The sequence below is a fragment of the Xenopus laevis genome, chromosome 2S (assembly GCF_017654675.1).
Source record: "Xenopus laevis strain J_2021 chromosome 2S, Xenopus_laevis_v10.1, whole genome shotgun sequence".
NCBI lineage: Eukaryota > Metazoa > Chordata > Amphibia > Anura > Pipidae > Xenopus > Xenopus laevis.
The window spans coordinates 110,774,725-110,791,381 of record NC_054374.1 but is presented as its reverse complement, the minus strand read 5'-3'; the positions used below and the strand labels follow the sequence as shown (position 1 = coordinate 110,791,381).

The 16,657-nt window shown below is 35.7% G+C and overlaps 1 protein-coding gene across 1 annotated transcript in view; it reads left to right on the top strand.

Annotated features, from left to right (window-relative positions):
* Positions 1 to 16,657, top strand: part of itgbl1.S (integrin subunit beta like 1 S homeolog) — an 82,026-nt gene that overhangs the window by 52,830 nt on the left and 12,539 nt on the right. The window contains exons 8-9 of the mRNA XM_018249862.2: positions 13,017 to 13,133; positions 14,321 to 14,467. Coding sequence (XP_018105351.1) covers positions 13,017 to 13,133; positions 14,321 to 14,467 — 264 coding nt within the window. The remainder of the gene's footprint in view (positions 1 to 13,016; positions 13,134 to 14,320; positions 14,468 to 16,657) is intronic.

Sequence of the window (16,657 nt, the reverse complement as noted above, 5' to 3'; positions counted from 1 at the left end):
ATCCTATATAAATAAAATGAATTATACCTACAAACATATACAGGTATGGGACCTGTTATCCAGAATGCTTGGGACCTGGGGTTTTCTGGATAACAGATCTTTCCATAATTTGGGTCTTCATGCCTTGTCTACTAGAAATTCATTTAAACATTAAATAAACACAATAGGCTGGTTTTGCTTCCAATAAGGATTAATTATATCTTAGTTGGGATCAAGTACAAGCTACTGTTTTATTATTACAAAGGAAATCATTTTTAAAAATTTTAATTATTTGGATAAAATGGAGTCTATGGGAGCCATTCCGTAATTCTAGATATATATATAGCATTTTCTTGTTACACAAGATGTTTGGTAATATGGGATTTTGTAGACAGATTGATAGTAGAAAGAAAGGGTCACAAGTTTTTTTTTTCTCTCGCTAAACATATGCATATATTATAGAGTTTGGTGCATTGTTTGCCTATTGCTTTTAAATTTAACATGTGTAGTTACTAGTCTTAGAAAATGTAAATTTATGCAGCCCACTGACATATTTTAAAAAAGTGACCTTTACACCCACAGATACCATTCAGTTTTCACTGTTTAAGAGATAAAACGTCTTTCTGGGAAAATGATCCCCTGTCTTAGATAATTGCTTTGGGAGTGGCAGATATAGAGACATGAAATAGGGAATACAGAATGTGTAAGTACTGTATGCAATTAGGTTTATCTGTAAAAATAGCAAATTGCACAAAGGCGATGTATCTCCTTAGATGATGTCTGTAAAATTTTGACAAAATGCCTGCTGTTCATTTTACATTTTATTTGATATCTGTTTTGCAGTTATTATCCTGAAGATAGACTATAGTTTGAAGTAGTTTCAAACTGTTCTGTAAATCTAAACATAGAAAAGCTATATGCAAGTCGACACCTTTAAACGAGTTGTTCACTTTCATATAAACTTTTAGTATGATGTGGGAGTGAAATTCGGAGACAATTTGCATTTCGTTTTCATTTGTTATTATTTATGGCTTATTGGTTATTTAGCTTTTTATTCAGCAGCTCTCCAGTTTCAGCAATCTGAAACCCTAGTAGCTATGCATCAATATGAATAAGAGGCTTGAATAAGAAAAGGAGAAAAGGAGACGCCTGAATAGATAAGGAAAGATTAGTAATAAAATGTAGCAATGAGTAATAAAATGTAGCAATAACAATACATTTGTATCCTTACATAGCATTTGTTTTTAGATGGGGTCAATGACCCCTATTAATGATGGGCAACTTTAAGTTAGAATTTGCTGTGAATTTCCGCGTTTCGCCACCAGCAAATAAATTTGCGAAATTGTAGCAAAAGTTTTTTGGAAGGAATCAGAAGAAGAAGTTAAATAATTTAAAAAAAAAAAACGTAAAAAGTTGCTTAGAATTAGCCATTCTAGGACAAATTAAAAGTTAAACTAAAGATGAACCACCCCTTTAATAAGGGGAAAAGTGAAATTCCCAGAAATCTGATGCAAATCTGATGCAAAATATTTAAAAGTGAATTGCTTTTTTATTTGGTTGGTGGGGAGTTTTGTTTAGAATTAGTTACATCTTCTCTCTTTGATTGATGTAGCCTCTTGTGGACCAACTATTATATATATAAGATTGATAAGACAGATGTAAATTAATATGCGTTGTAGTTTGTATTACATTATATCAGTTGTGGTTTCCTTGAAACCACACTGAGGGGCACATTTACTTAGGGTCGAATATCGAGGGTTAATTAACCCTCGCTATTCGACTGTCGAAGTTAAATCCTTCGACTTCGAATATCAAAGTCGAAGGATTTGGCGCTATTCGTTCAAAGGAATAATCATTAGATCGAATGATTAAATCCTTTGAATCGAACGATTTGAAGGATTTTAATCCATCGATCGAACGACCTTCCCCATAGGCTAACATTGATGCTCGGTAGGTTTTAGGTGGCGAAGTAGTTGGTCGAAGTTTTTTTTAAATAGACAGTACTTCGACTATCGAATGGTCGAATAGTCGAACGATTTTTAGTTTGAATAGTTCAAGTCGAAGTAGCCAAAAAAAAAACATTCGAAATTCAAAGTATTTTTCCTTCTATTCCTTCACTCGAGCTAAGTTAATGTGCCCCTGTGTGTATTTGGATTTCCTGAACCAATAAATATGAAGATATATACTTTTTTCCCCAAAACAAATATGGGGGAATGCAATAAAAATCAGTAATGAAAATATATTCACAATGAGAATGTTATGCTTTTATGCGAACACATTTTCCTTTATGTGAATTCAATATAGCTTTTGCGAACCTGGAAACTGTTTAGCGACCACTTCCGTGGAAATAAGTTTGTGAATTTTATAGTTTTCGCCAGTAAATGTAATAAAACTTGTTACTGAAAAAGTTATGTTTGCTCCAAAACATTACAACACCTTCAAGCACTTCTTAAAAGTGGGCAATGCACCATTAAAATTCGCAATGCACAATTAAAATTCGCAATGCACAATTAAAATTCACAATGCAATAACATATTAAGGAAGAGTATAACATTTTTTTTTATTTTCATTGTGCATATTGTTTTGCTCTTTGTGATTTATATTACATTCCCTCAATAGTCTGAATCAAGTACTCCCAGCAGAGATGAAAAGAAATGATTTTCTATTTCATTTTTTAAAAAAAAATTTTGTTGTTTTTCAAAATAAGCCTAATATCTGTCATGGGCAGTAGGCCTTTATCATATTTATCATACAATCTGACAATAGAAAAGAAGTGACATTTTGAAGCAAAAGCTTCATCTAGATATAGTGTGTAAAATAGACCGCATATTCACTTCACTGAACGGAGGCATCGCTACCCCCAAACATCTAGGTCCATTTTTATGCACATTGCATTGTTTTTGTAAAACTTTGCTTGTGAATTTTTTTTTAACGTTTTCTATTACTACTGCTGTTAAAGGAGACATGTTGTGTAAAAAACAAGAATGTACCAGTGCATTATACTCTTAAATATAGAAGGAATGTGCTTTAAAAAGTAGAATTTCAGGCTGATTTAATGAATATTTCTGCATATACACTTACCGTATATACCCGAGTATAAGCCGAGTTTTTCAGCATCCAAAATGTGCTGAAAAACTGTACCTCGGCTTATACTCGGGTCAGCGGTACCCAACCCGCTGAGATTTCAGTCACTTTTAATCATTCCTATACCAACAGTACACTTGGGGAGAGACTGCAATATCCCACAATGCCCTCTGTTGGTTATATGAAAGAATAACAGTGCGCCCTCTGTTGGTTATATGAAAGAATAACAGTGACTGCAATATCACACAGCGCCATCTGTTGGTTATATGAAAGAATTACAGTGACTGCAATATCACACAGCGCCATCTGTTGGTTGTATGAAAGAATAACAGTGCGCCCTCTGTTGGTTATATGAAAGATTAACAATGACTGCAATATCACACAGCGCCATCTGTTGGTTGTATGAAAGAATAACAGTGCGCCCTCTGTTGGTTATATTAAAGAATAACAGTGACTGCAATATCACACAGCACCCTCTGTTGGTTATATTAAAGAATAACAGTGACTGCAATATCACACAGCGCCATCTGTTGGTTATATGGAAGAATAACAGTGACTGCAATATCACACAGCGCCCTCTGTTGGTTATATGAAAGAATAACAGTGACTGCAATATCACACAGTGCCCTCTGTTGGTTAAATGAAAGATTAACAGTGACTGCAATATCACACAGCGCCCTCTGTTGGTTATATGAAAGAATAACAGTGACTGCAATATCACACATTGCCCTCTGTTGGTTATATTAAAGAATAACAGTGACTGCAATATCACACAGCGCCCTCTGTTGGTTATATGAAGGATTAACAGTGATGGCAATATCACACAGCGCCCTCTGTTGGTTATACGAAAGATTAACAGTGATGGCAATATCACACAGCACCCTCTGCACATGGTAGTGGGACAGTGGGACAATGCACACAGTAATCCGTTTGGCAATTCTCTGTCACCATCAACTTTGCAAAGAAGTCCAGTTGATCGCTGGGGGGGTGCTTTGGCAGAATGTGCGCTGCTGGGAGACAGGGCTGTAGTTGTGTCTAGGCTTATACTAGAGTCAATAAGTTTTCCCAGTTTTCGTAGGTAAAATTAGGTACCTCGGCTTATACTCGGGTCGGCTTATACTCGAGTATATACGGTATAATTCTTCTCTTGTCTTCCACTTTCTGCTCCCTGAATTCTCTGGCTTTGAAGGGGAGTCGGCGACACTCAGCAGCTAGCAGGACCTGATAGGGAACTGAAGCCTGTCTTTGCTTTGTGTGACTGCAGGGCTGTGATTGGCTGTCCCCATCATACTGTGCTTCTGACAAGGACTGTTAAGACACGCCCAACCCTCATTTGAAACACAGACAGGGACCAGAGAACATCTATAGGGAGCTCAAATAAAGGAGCAATTTTTGAAGACAAAATTAATTTATAGCCAAAAGTAAAATCAACACCATATCTAATACATGATTGCCTACACAATTAGGGTGGTTTCATTTATCATATATGTCTCCTTTAAGTATGAAATTATTCATAACTGGACTTCTGCTTTGTATAGCACCTTTTAATGTATTATTTGCATTTTTTAAGTCATTAAACAAAGCCATAAACAAAAACAGAATTTAAAGCATATGAGTCATTCTCTCATTTTAAATTGGTTGATGGGAAGCGTAATAAATTATTATGTGTTTGAATTACTTTGAAAGCAACACATTATTTTCATCTATATTGCTGGGAAAACTATACTCCCGAACAATGTAGATCTCTATAAAAATGTATTGCATAAAACAGCCATGCTTTATGTAAACACTCATCATATACCTTTTTTTAATCATAAATAGAAAACTGCAATTTTAAAAATAAGGGTCACCCCCTGGGATCGTATGATTCACGGTGCACACAAACAAACCATACAGGTTAGGTCACATGAGCTTCCACACTTCTTCCTCTTTCGAAGTAAAAAATACTTCGAAATTCGACCATCGAATTTAGATACTTCGAATTCGAATATCGAATTTGAACTTTTTTCATCGAATTTGGGTATTCTGTGGTCGAAGTAAAATGGTTCAAACAATTCGAACAATTTTAACGTACGATCGAACGATTTTACTTCGACTTCAAAAAACTTAGAAAAATGCTGTAGAAGGTCCTCATAGACTAACATAGCACTTCGGCAGGTTTAATTTGGCGAAGTATTGAAGTTTAATTTCTTTTTAAGAGACAGTACTTCAATTATCGCATATTCAAATATTCAAACTATTTTACTTCAAATCGAATTCAAAGTAAATTCAAAGTCGTAGTATCATATTCGATGGTCGAAGTATCCAAAAAATTACTTTGAATTTTGAATTTTTTTACTTTGAAAATTCCCTCTAATTCACTTCGACCCTTGATAAATCTGCCCCTTAGAGTTGCAGTATTTTTGGTCAGGTGATCTCTTAGGCAGCACAGAAACCATCACAAAATGGGGGCTCATGGAAAAACAGCAATATTTACTTAAATATATACAGTATATACCAGTTTGTTAAGATTCTTTAATATGCCACTTAATAAGATATACACTATCTGTTGCTTTAGTATTCATTTTAGGGGCTTAATTTTCCTTTAATTTTGGCATTCAAGATCATTCTGTCAGAAAAGGAGTCACTGAAACGCTTGAATAAGTTTACACTCTTTCCTATTTCACATATCGATCAATAATGACAATAATACATGCGAGCTGTAATATAATACAACCTGATTGGTTGTTATTGATGAACTTGCACCTAGGTTTTTCAGTCAGCTCTATTTATATTAAATATTCCTGTACTCTATTTTGTATGTATAAAATACATATTAATTAGAAAGCCTAGATACCAGAGACTTGTTGAATAAGGGGATTTCACAGAATCCACACGATCATTCTAAAATGTCTGTCCCACTATTGTTTAATCAGTTGAAAGTGGTTAAATTCACCAAATTTGGAATGTGAGCAGGTTGTGGGCTCTGAACATCGTGGTTTTCAGAGCATTCTGAATGCTCTGGTGCTGGACAAGGGGACTTTTTTACTGTGTTTGTATAGATATATAAATATATATTTACACACACACTTTACATCCCAAAAGATAAATCTTTCTGTTTAAAGCTGGTTTTATTTTCCAGGTTTTAAGAACCTTAAAGAGAGTTCAAGGTTTTCTGGAAGCCAAGATTAAAAGAAGGTTACTAATCCCAGATTCTATCTAAAGGGACATGGTGTAGAATATTAATAATGAAGGCTGCCAGATCAGATACACAGCTTAACAGAACATATCAGTATTGCATACTGGAGTTCACAAAAGATCATTTGAGCAATTTGCTTTTCAGGATTATCAGTGTTCCAGTGGTGTTTTTAAATATTTTTCCCTTTCTGTTAAGTACAAACATGGTATAAGCACAGGTATTGTTGCTGTGACATATTGCTTCCCACATGTTGTTGGCAAAATAAAATAATTGCAAGTTATAAAATGTTAAGACTGCAAAGAGAAGTGTGTTTGCGAAACAGTTAATATCTTCAGCAAACATACAAAACATTGCTGAAGTGAAAACCAATCAATAGACAAAAGTGTAGGCATCATGACATCAACTGTTTCCATGGATTCCACTAAGGACTTATCAGAAAAAGTCACTGTATGGTTGCTACGCATCATGCCTCTTAGACATTGTTCACATTGACGTATAAAGTGAATCCAGTGTTTACTGAGGTACAAAAGCAACAGAGTGTATCTATATTAGCACATATCAGCAACTTCTTACATTCTACCAACAGTCAAAGTGCCCAGATGCATTCCAGCCTGGAGAAGAATTGTCCTTTCTGCCAACATACAGACTAGAATGGCACTTTAGAGATTTTACTAAAAAGTTACAGTAGTTACTGATATCTACTGTACGGTACTGGGAGGATTTAATTCATGTCTCACCATATTGTCATTTATGTTGGCTTCAGCATTTGATATATATGAGATTAATACTACGTATAGTTCTGAATTCTGCCACGCGGTATTCTGTACCGTTAGTTTTCTAGCTATCAGCAGACACAATTCCAAGACCAAGGCCATTTGCAAGCATGCTGACAGTCTTTTGCCAGTTTTTTGGGCCTGTATTCAGTCTCTATATAATTATAAGAAATTGCTGTTATTTCTAAAATTACACATTGGACAACAGCCATTAACGGACATATCCAAGCATGGAATTTGCCTTAAGGACCGTTGAAAGCCTTTCATCAGATATGGAATGGAATGGATCCCTGTTCCAAGTGCTACAGTGCTTATTGCAGCATAATGAACTTCACAATGTATGGATATTTGTTCTTACCCTACAGTTGGGTCATGAATAGTCAACTAGATGAGTGAAGTGTATAAAACAGTTTCAATATTAAAAGTCCACTGTAGTTGCCATATTCCAGAAAAATAATCTTCAGACTAAATTTCTTTGTGGAATAAAGAATTAGAAATTACAGCAGCGTAGATGAAGTATGAAGAATGAGTACAGAGGTTCTATGGTTATCAAAGTTAACTATGAAACGGGTGACTTGAAAATACAATTATACAATTTTATGCCAGACAGCAAAGAGCATTTTTCTTCTAAATTCAAATTTGTATATGAGAAAAGAATTTTAGTAATGATAAAACGTGTATATTGCTCTGCATTCATTACAATTAAAAATATACAATATGCTAAAATAATTCATGCCATTTTTGTAAAACAATTTTGACGTTATCCTAAAATGAATCAGGCTTTGAATATACAGTACAATAACATTATATGATTTATCATATTTAGAGGGTTCTGTAAACTGAAGGGGAAGATCATAGACTTATAATTAGCAATGAGCAAATTTTTAACCCGGCATCGCTGCTAAAAAGATGCCCATAGACTCCAATGGTAGTAATTAGGAGTGCTCTACCCTCTTGTATACCTGTGCAGGTTTCAGGTGCTAGACTGGAAGACCCTTGCCTGCTTTTTGGGTCAACTGCTACATCCAGAGAAAGGTAAGGCTTGATAAAGGGTCCAGTGGGGTCCAAAACATGGCTGTAATGGCTTACTCTGGTGGTCTAGTGTGGGGGTGGGACGGCAGGGATGCCTGCCGCCCCCCCCTCGGTGGGGACACCCGCGTCTGCTTCCTCCTGCGCCGGTTTGCTATGGGCGCACGCGGCGCGCCTCTGCTGTATAAATTGGTGCATGCGCGCTGGCGTGATGACGTCAGCGCGCAATGGTGCGAAATTTGAAAATATTTAAAGGGCCATTATGCAGATTCTCATTGCCCGTTATAGGTTTGTTCCTGGTGCCTTTAGCTTTTTGCTATTCTGAGCTGATTTTGTTATCTGTTGTGACCCCTGCCTGTTCCTGACGATTCTGACCTCTGTATCCTGATCCATTGCCTGAATTTCGACTACCTCTTCTGTTATATCCCTCTGATTGATCTCCGGTTTTGACCCTTGCCTGCCTGACCTCGCTTTAAACGCTGCCTGCCCAGACCTGGCCTGATTTGTTTACGCTCAATTTCTGCCTGCCTCGACCCAGCAGTTCCGACTACGATTCCGTTTAACACCTTGTACCACAACCTTCTGCCCAAAGACTTTGCTAACAGTCGTGCCCCTCTGCTTATCCAGAACCTCTAGCCTTGCACCTCTCATTTAAGTCCTGGTGGCATCCAAGTAGCTGAGGACTCCTCCCGAGGCCAAAGGCGGTCACATTACAGGTGAAGCACGAGCCGAGACCAGGGTGCTTGGCATTTGTTCTGGTGTTGGGTGCAGACTGTGACAATGGCCCTTTGTTTGTTTGTATATGGGCTAAACAAAATCACTGAAGATTTTGCATCATTTCCGTTTTGCAAATTTTTGGCAAAGCGAAACGGGTCAGATTCGCCCATCACTACGAAAAATCTATTCCAATAAAACATAATCACAAAATTTTTGTTTTAGGACTTATACATAATACAATTGCAATTCCACCAAAATCTACCATGGCGCATACATTTAAAGGAACTATACAGTCATCAAGTCTAGGCTACATGAGAATTAGTCCGTGCATGCAACTTGTGTATTTACTTTTTAATTTACAATATTATATACAGTAGTGATTGAAAATATAGTCACATTTTCAAATAAATAATAAATTACTCTAACATAAAATGATCTGATACAAAATAAGTTCGAAACAAAACCAGGATTTATTTATAACAGTATAGAAAAAAATAACTTTGATCAAAAAAAAAAAAAAACCTTAGTGTTTTTTTCTTAACACAACCTCCGGAAGAATAACTGAAATCTTTTGCATCCTATAGACCTAGAGTCCGCATTCTACATTTCTCTACTGGCAGTTTGCACAATTTTCTTTTGTAAACTGCACCAGTTCTTTATTTGAACAATGGCTTTTCCCAACTGCAGTTTTCAAATATCTCCACAGGTGGTCAATAGCTCTGAACTCATTTTGGTCACTTTAGGTAATCATTGCTCTGCTGGGAGACCCAGCTTTCTGATACTGAGTTCAACACTGCTTCAATGCTTTAGTAACCCCCTAATTTCATGATGCCATGTACAGACTTAAGGCAACCCTAAAACATCACCCAACCATTCCATATTTGACTGGGATGGTGTTCTATCCCTTAAAGGCTTCATTTTTGGTGGAAGTGAAATATTCGAATCACTGAGCTTATTTATACTTCTAGATAATGATGAAATCAATGACTCCTTTTGATTTGGATTTCCCCTATTATGGGGTTTTAATCCACCCTTTTAGTGTTGACTTTGGGACCATATTTCTTGAATACCTAGGGGGTCTCCATTTTTACCAAGTGTAGTCTGTTCTATAATTTTTTTGTCCATTTATTAAAAACTCTCTCATTGAGAGAGTTGTGCATATAGAAAACTGTGCTCATTTCAACAATAACAAAGTCCTGTATATTTTTGTAGCTTTACCTGAGAATAATGCTAAGAATGTGAACAATTACTGATTCATTCATGCATTAAGTGAATTCCCCTTTGGTGAGAAGAGATGCAGTGAAGTTGACAATATGATCTACTTTTTTATCGGCAGTAGAAAGAAAAGCAATGTCATGGCTGAATCCTCCAGGATATAAAATATGCCGCAAATTCACAGCTACCGTTTGTCAGCGCACATACAGTTCCTACATTGATTACTTTGATTGTGTGAATAATTTGTGTGTGGGTTTTATAGAAGTTCATTGTTAAGTATTAGCATTGCACAAAAAGGTTTGTGTACTAGACATTTAGAGGCTTCTGTTTGAAAAACATTTTGAAACATGAAAATAAGTATGTTTTATATTGTCAAAGGGCTGCCCTCTGCAGTATTTAAAATCTATTGTTCATGTATGTTCAGTAATCACAAATAATGCCAATAATATGCAGTTTTGTGTGCCTAGCTTAATAAAATGCACTATTATTATTATTATTAGCATTATTTTTTTTTTTCTTTGGTTTCTGTGCTAACGTGCCTGTAATCTGGGAATAATGCATCATGTTAAATAGTTGACCTCCAAGGGCAGGAAGTGGACAATCTATTCATTATGTACATTTTCTCATACTTTTTATACCAAGAACAATGTGGTTCTTCAATATCACTAATAGGACCACTAATATATATTCTGATTAAATCCTGTATGAGATATTGTGAAGTTATGTCAAGATATCTAACACCTCAAAATCAATAGCCTTCCACACATACTGCAGATGATGAAAAAACTCTGTTGATCTCTTTTTCTAAAAAAGAAGTATCGAGCCATCACAAGTTACAGTCTAAAGGCCCTGACTAAATTAGACCATGGCCTGAAGGTCAGTTTTTAATGAGCATAGCTGAATGAAAAGGCGACAAAGCTTTGTCTGCTCTATTTTTAGGGACATCACCAATATGTTTTACTGTGCAATAGATTCATAGATTTGCATTGTTGCACCCTTTTTTAACCAAAGATTTAAGTGTGAAATGAAAGTCAATATTCCTTCTCTTTTCAGTGAATTGAGTTGTATGCATATATTTTTCTGTGTGCTGTAATTTTCCACCTGTACAAATATGAAACAAATTATAGGGTGATATATGATTTCCAAAAATATGATTATGATATACAATATACTGTATGATTTCCTTGCAAAAGTATTTACCCCCCCTTGGCAATTTTCATGTTTTGTTGCCTCACGACCTGGAATTAAAATGGATTGTTTGAGAGTTTGCACCATTTCATTTACAGAACATGCCTACAACTTTGAAGATTTTTTTTTTTATTGTGAAGCAAACAATAAATAGGACAAAATAACAAAAATCTTTAGCATGCATAACTATTCACCCCCCCCCCAAAGTGAGTACTTTGTAGAGTCACCTTTTGTGGCAATTACAGCTGCAAGTGGCTTTGGATAAGTCTCTATGAGCCACATCTTGCCACTGGGATTTTTGCCCATTCCTCAAGGCAAATCTGCTCCAGCTCCTTCATGTTGGATGGTTTTGGCTTGTGAACAGCAATCTTCAAGTCTGACCACAGATTCTCAATTGGATTAAGGTCTGGACTTTGACTAGACCATTCTAACACATTTAAATGATTCCTATTAAACCACTCGAGTGTTGCTTTAGTAGTATGCTTCGGGTCATTGTCCTGCTGGAAGGTGAACCCCGTACCATCCATCTTTCCCTCGACTCGGACCAGCTTCCGTGTCCCTTCTGCTGAAAAACATCCCCATAGCATGATGCTGCCACCACCATGTTTCAATGTGGCAATGGTGTTCTTGGGGTGATGGGATGTATTGGGTTTGCACCAGACATTTTCCCTTGTGGCCGAAAAGTTCAATTTTAGTCTCATCTGACCAGAGCACCTTCCTCCATACATTTGGGGAGTCGCCACATGCCTTTTGGCAAACTCAAAATGTGCCTTCTTATTTTTAACTTTAAGTAATGAAGTTCCTTGCCTGGTCTGTGAGTTTTGGTGGCACCCTCTCTTGGCAGGTTTGTTGTGGAACCATGTCAGAAAAAGTCTGTTTATACTGACAAATCATGTGACACTTAGGGGCAGATGTATCAAGGGTCGAATATCGAGGGTTAATTAACCGCTTATCAATATTCAACTGCCGAATTGAAATTCTTCGACTTCGAATATCGAAGTCGAAGGAATTTGGGCAATTCGTTCAAAGGATTTTAATCCATCGATCGAAGGATTATCCTTCGATCAGAAAATTGTTAGCAAGCCTATGGGGACCTTCCCGAACTAGGGGGTCGAAGAAATTTTTAAAGAGACAGTACTTTGATTATCGAATGGTCGAATATTCGAACAATTTTTAGTTCGAAACGTTCGATTCGAAGTCGAAGGTCGAAGTAGCCAAAAAAAACATTCGAAATTCAAACTATTTTTCCTCTATTCCTTCACTCGAACTTAGTGAATGGGCCCCTTAGATTGCACACAGGTGAACTTCTTTTCACTAATTATGTGACTTTTGAACGTAATTGGTTGCACCAGGGTTTTTTAGGAGCTTCATGGCAAAGGGAGTGAATACATATGCACATGCCAATTTTTATTTCTTAATTTTTTTTTAATTCTTTTTTATATATGTTACTTTTTTATATTATTATATTTTTTATATTATTTAACTTTTTTATATATATTTTTCTCATTTTCCTTCACCAACTTAGACTATTTTGTGCAGATCATAAAATAAGATTAAAAAACATTTAAACTACAAGTTGAAATGTAACAAAATGCTAAATATGTAATATGTAAATACTTTTGCAAGGCAGTGTATTGAAAAATGCCATAATCTACAGTAGCCTTTAGATTATTATTAGTTTGGCATTATAGATATTGAAAAGTCCCTTGAAGCAGTATTTAAATATTATTATTATTATTAGTTTGGTGTTTTGTTTTTCAATTTATTTATTTAAGGTAAAACATATATAAAGTACGAGATCTTGCCAAATATGATGTGAGTTTATAACTGGTTTTATTCTCTTAATGATGCAGGAAAATGTGAATGTGGTCAGTGCACTTGTTTCCCTCCAGGAGACAGTAGAGTGTATGGAAAAAATTGTGAGTGTGATGATCGACAGTGTGAAGACCTAGAAGGCAAAATTTGTGGAGGTAAGTTAATAAATAACTTTTTTTTTAAAGCAACAGTGACATTACAACTCCCTTTATTCTGAATTATAAACCCTTGTGCTCAGTTCTGTATGTATACTAACAATGTTCCTTTGATAGTATAATGTAGGCAACTTAGATCACTCAGAAGTTTTCTATTTAATATTTATAATGATGTTTCTAAATAACTGGGAGGTCAGAAAACTCCTTCCCTTTGCCAACCAGTGGCCATAGTTGACAGACAACTACTGTATCTATTAATCAAACATCTTGATGGAAACAGTATGCATATGTACATGATTACGTTTCCAGGTTTTTAAAATTTGTGAAATCAAATGTATTTTGAATATACTATTACATTTTGCATCATGATTTTCACCTTGCACCTTTTCCTCAGAAAGCAAAAAATGGCAAAATTGTATTTTTAGCATCTTAGCATTTAATTTTGGATCTTAAAATTAGACAACACTAATATACTCTAACCAGACACACTTAAATTCTTCGGAAGTAACGCAAAAGCTTTTTCTTCTTGTAACAGTAAAACAAAAATATGTTTTGTGCCTATTAATGTACATACTGCTTACACTTCTTAAGCCAATCTTCAAAAGGAAAGGATTAAGTAAAGTTCTATATTAGTGATGGGCGAATTTATTCGCCAGTCGCGAATTCCCTCTGTTCGCCGCCGATGAATACATTTGTGAAAATTTGCAACGCAGTGAAAATTCGCCGGTGTAAAAAAAATGGACGCCGGCATCAAAAAAACGGACGCTGGTGTCAAAAACTAGACACCGGCGCAATTTCGTGAATTGTAGCCGTTCCGAAACGACCCAAATTCACCCATCGCTATTCTATATGTTCTTTTGGTGATTGTATTGGGTTACATTACGTTAAACTTTCTAGCGAAAGCTGACTTAAAGTCAGTTGGTTGGTTGATAGTAATGGGTTAAGACAAATATGTTATTAGAGTGTACACGTTATACAGCAGGCTGCATGTAAGTTTAAAAAAACAGTACTGATACTATATGTAGTTTTATTTGGACTTTTTTTGGGGTCATTGCATAAATGGATCACAAACTCACTCCAAATGAAAGGCAGCAGACATTAGATATTGTATAAGCACTGCTGTGTATTTTGTTAATCATACTGCTAATCTAGAATTTAATTAATTAATTTAATTAATTTGTTTTTAGAACATGGCACCTGTTCTTGTGGTCGATGCATTTGTGAGGCTGGGTGGTTTGGAAAGCTGTGCCAACATGAAAGAAAATGTAATATGACTGAAGAGGAAAGCAAAAGCCAGTGTGAATCAGCTGATGGCATATTGTGCTCTGGGAAAGGTAAGAATGAAAAGTAACACAAACACTTCAGTAATTGTTTTGCCAATCAAAAGTATTTCATGAAAGATAATCTCCCCAGGCTATTCCACATCAAAATGTACTTTATATGTCTGCAGTCTGTGAGGCAGTTCAACAATATCATATCCTTATGTAGAAAGAATACAGAATGTTTCTGCCATTTTCATTCAGTTGATATTATGCTGCACATAATGCATAGCATTTAACTTTATTTTAACTCCAAACGTTTATACTTCTGTTGTGTATATATATACAAACTAAATTGATAATGTCAATTTACAATTACCTTGCTCAAATATAGAAGGCAGAGGTTCTACACACTGGTAATTAAGGTACAGCAAAAATTCCTACAGAGAGTTTTTGAAGGTATTCAGTCATCCAAGTCATGATATATAGGGGAATATAATAAAAGTCGCAAAGAACAAAACAATTTGCACAAATAAGAATAAAAATTCGCATTTCGCAATGTAATACTCTTCCTTAAGCTTTTATTGCATTGCAAATATTAATTGCGCATTGCTCACTTTTAAGAAGTGCTTGAAGGAGACGTAGGGGCAAATTTACTTATGGTCGAATATCGAGGGTTAATTAACTCTCGATATTCGACTGTCAAAGTTAAATCCTTCAACTTCGAATATCGAGGTCGAAGGATTTACCGCAATTCGTTCGATCGAATGAAAAATCTTTTTGATCAAATGATTAAATCCTTCGAACGCTTTTTCTTCGACCAAAAAAAGATTGCAAAGCCTATGGCTAACATTGACTTCGGTAGGTTTTAGGTGGCGAACTAGGGGGTCGAATTTTTTTTAAAGAGACAGTAGACAGTAGACAGATGTCAAAGTCGTAGTCGAAGGTCGAAGTAGCCCATTCGATGGTCGAAGTAGCCAAAAAAAACATTCGAAATTCGAAGTTTTTTTATTCTATTCCTTCACTCGAGCTAAGTAAATGGGCCCCGTAATCTTTTGGAGCAAACATAACTTTTTCAGTAAGAAGTTTTATTACATTCACAGGGCACTGGCGCAAACTGTACAATTCGCAAACCTTCTTCCACTGTCGCAAGTGGTCGCTTAACAAATTTGTTTGCACAAAGGCATAACTTTTTGCATTGCAAATGTTTATTTCCATTACCGACTTTTATTACATTCTCCCAATAGTACCTAAAGCAACTGGATTTGCATGCTCAGTAATTACGGTAACCTGAAGTCATTGGTAATTCGCAGTTGGGGGTTAAAATAGTAATAAAATTACAAAAACAGAAAATGAAAATACATTCACCAATAAGAGGTATTGGATTCTAAAAGGCTTAAGATGTTTTGTTTCACTAAAGGCAAAGATTTAATTTATTGCTGGTGAGAAAGCATTTAGGGGAGGATTGTCTCCTGTGGTAACACAGATTTCCTCGCGAGGCAATTTCAGGAGATTTAAGAAAATGAAGCACCGCTTATGTTTTAACAGCGGCAAATTACTTTATTGCTGGTGCAAAAGAATTATGGGGAGATTTGTTGAATGCAGAAGCACAGAATTAAAGGGGGATGACAAATCCCCCCTTGTGCTATGGTATGATGCTATTACACCAGAGTGTCGATAAAAACTGCCCACTTTCACACTATCTGCCACAAAGCAGGGACCATTTTTTTTTTGTCATGTAGAATATTTCCCATGTACAGCCACTAATTTTTTTTGTACTTTTCATGGTCTGCTTTTCTTTTCCAGTCAGTTTTAATTTCAGACCCTAAGAAATTTGTGTCAGATTTTTCTCAATATAGCATTATCTAAACATATGTTGTCAACACAGCTGAAATGGTATTGATTAAGCTGGCAAGGAAAGTCCGGCACTTTAGAACAATAATCAAGGCTTTTCTTTCACAATCTCTTGAATGTCTAAATATAAATACACACATAACAAATGCACATAACAAAACTGCTATGCCAAATACATATTTTACAGTTGTAAACCCATTGATGCTCCTCTCCTCTCTTTTGAAGTTGAATTTTTTGTCCTAGAATTCCCTATAGCTGATTTTATAGTTTGTGCTATGTTTAGTACCTTTTGGTAAAATCTATAATACTGACTCTATCAGACATGGAAATACAGATAAGCTACACATTTTGACAGTGGTCCTGTTTTTCAGGCATAACTATAGAACATGTAAACAGAATACAAATGATTAT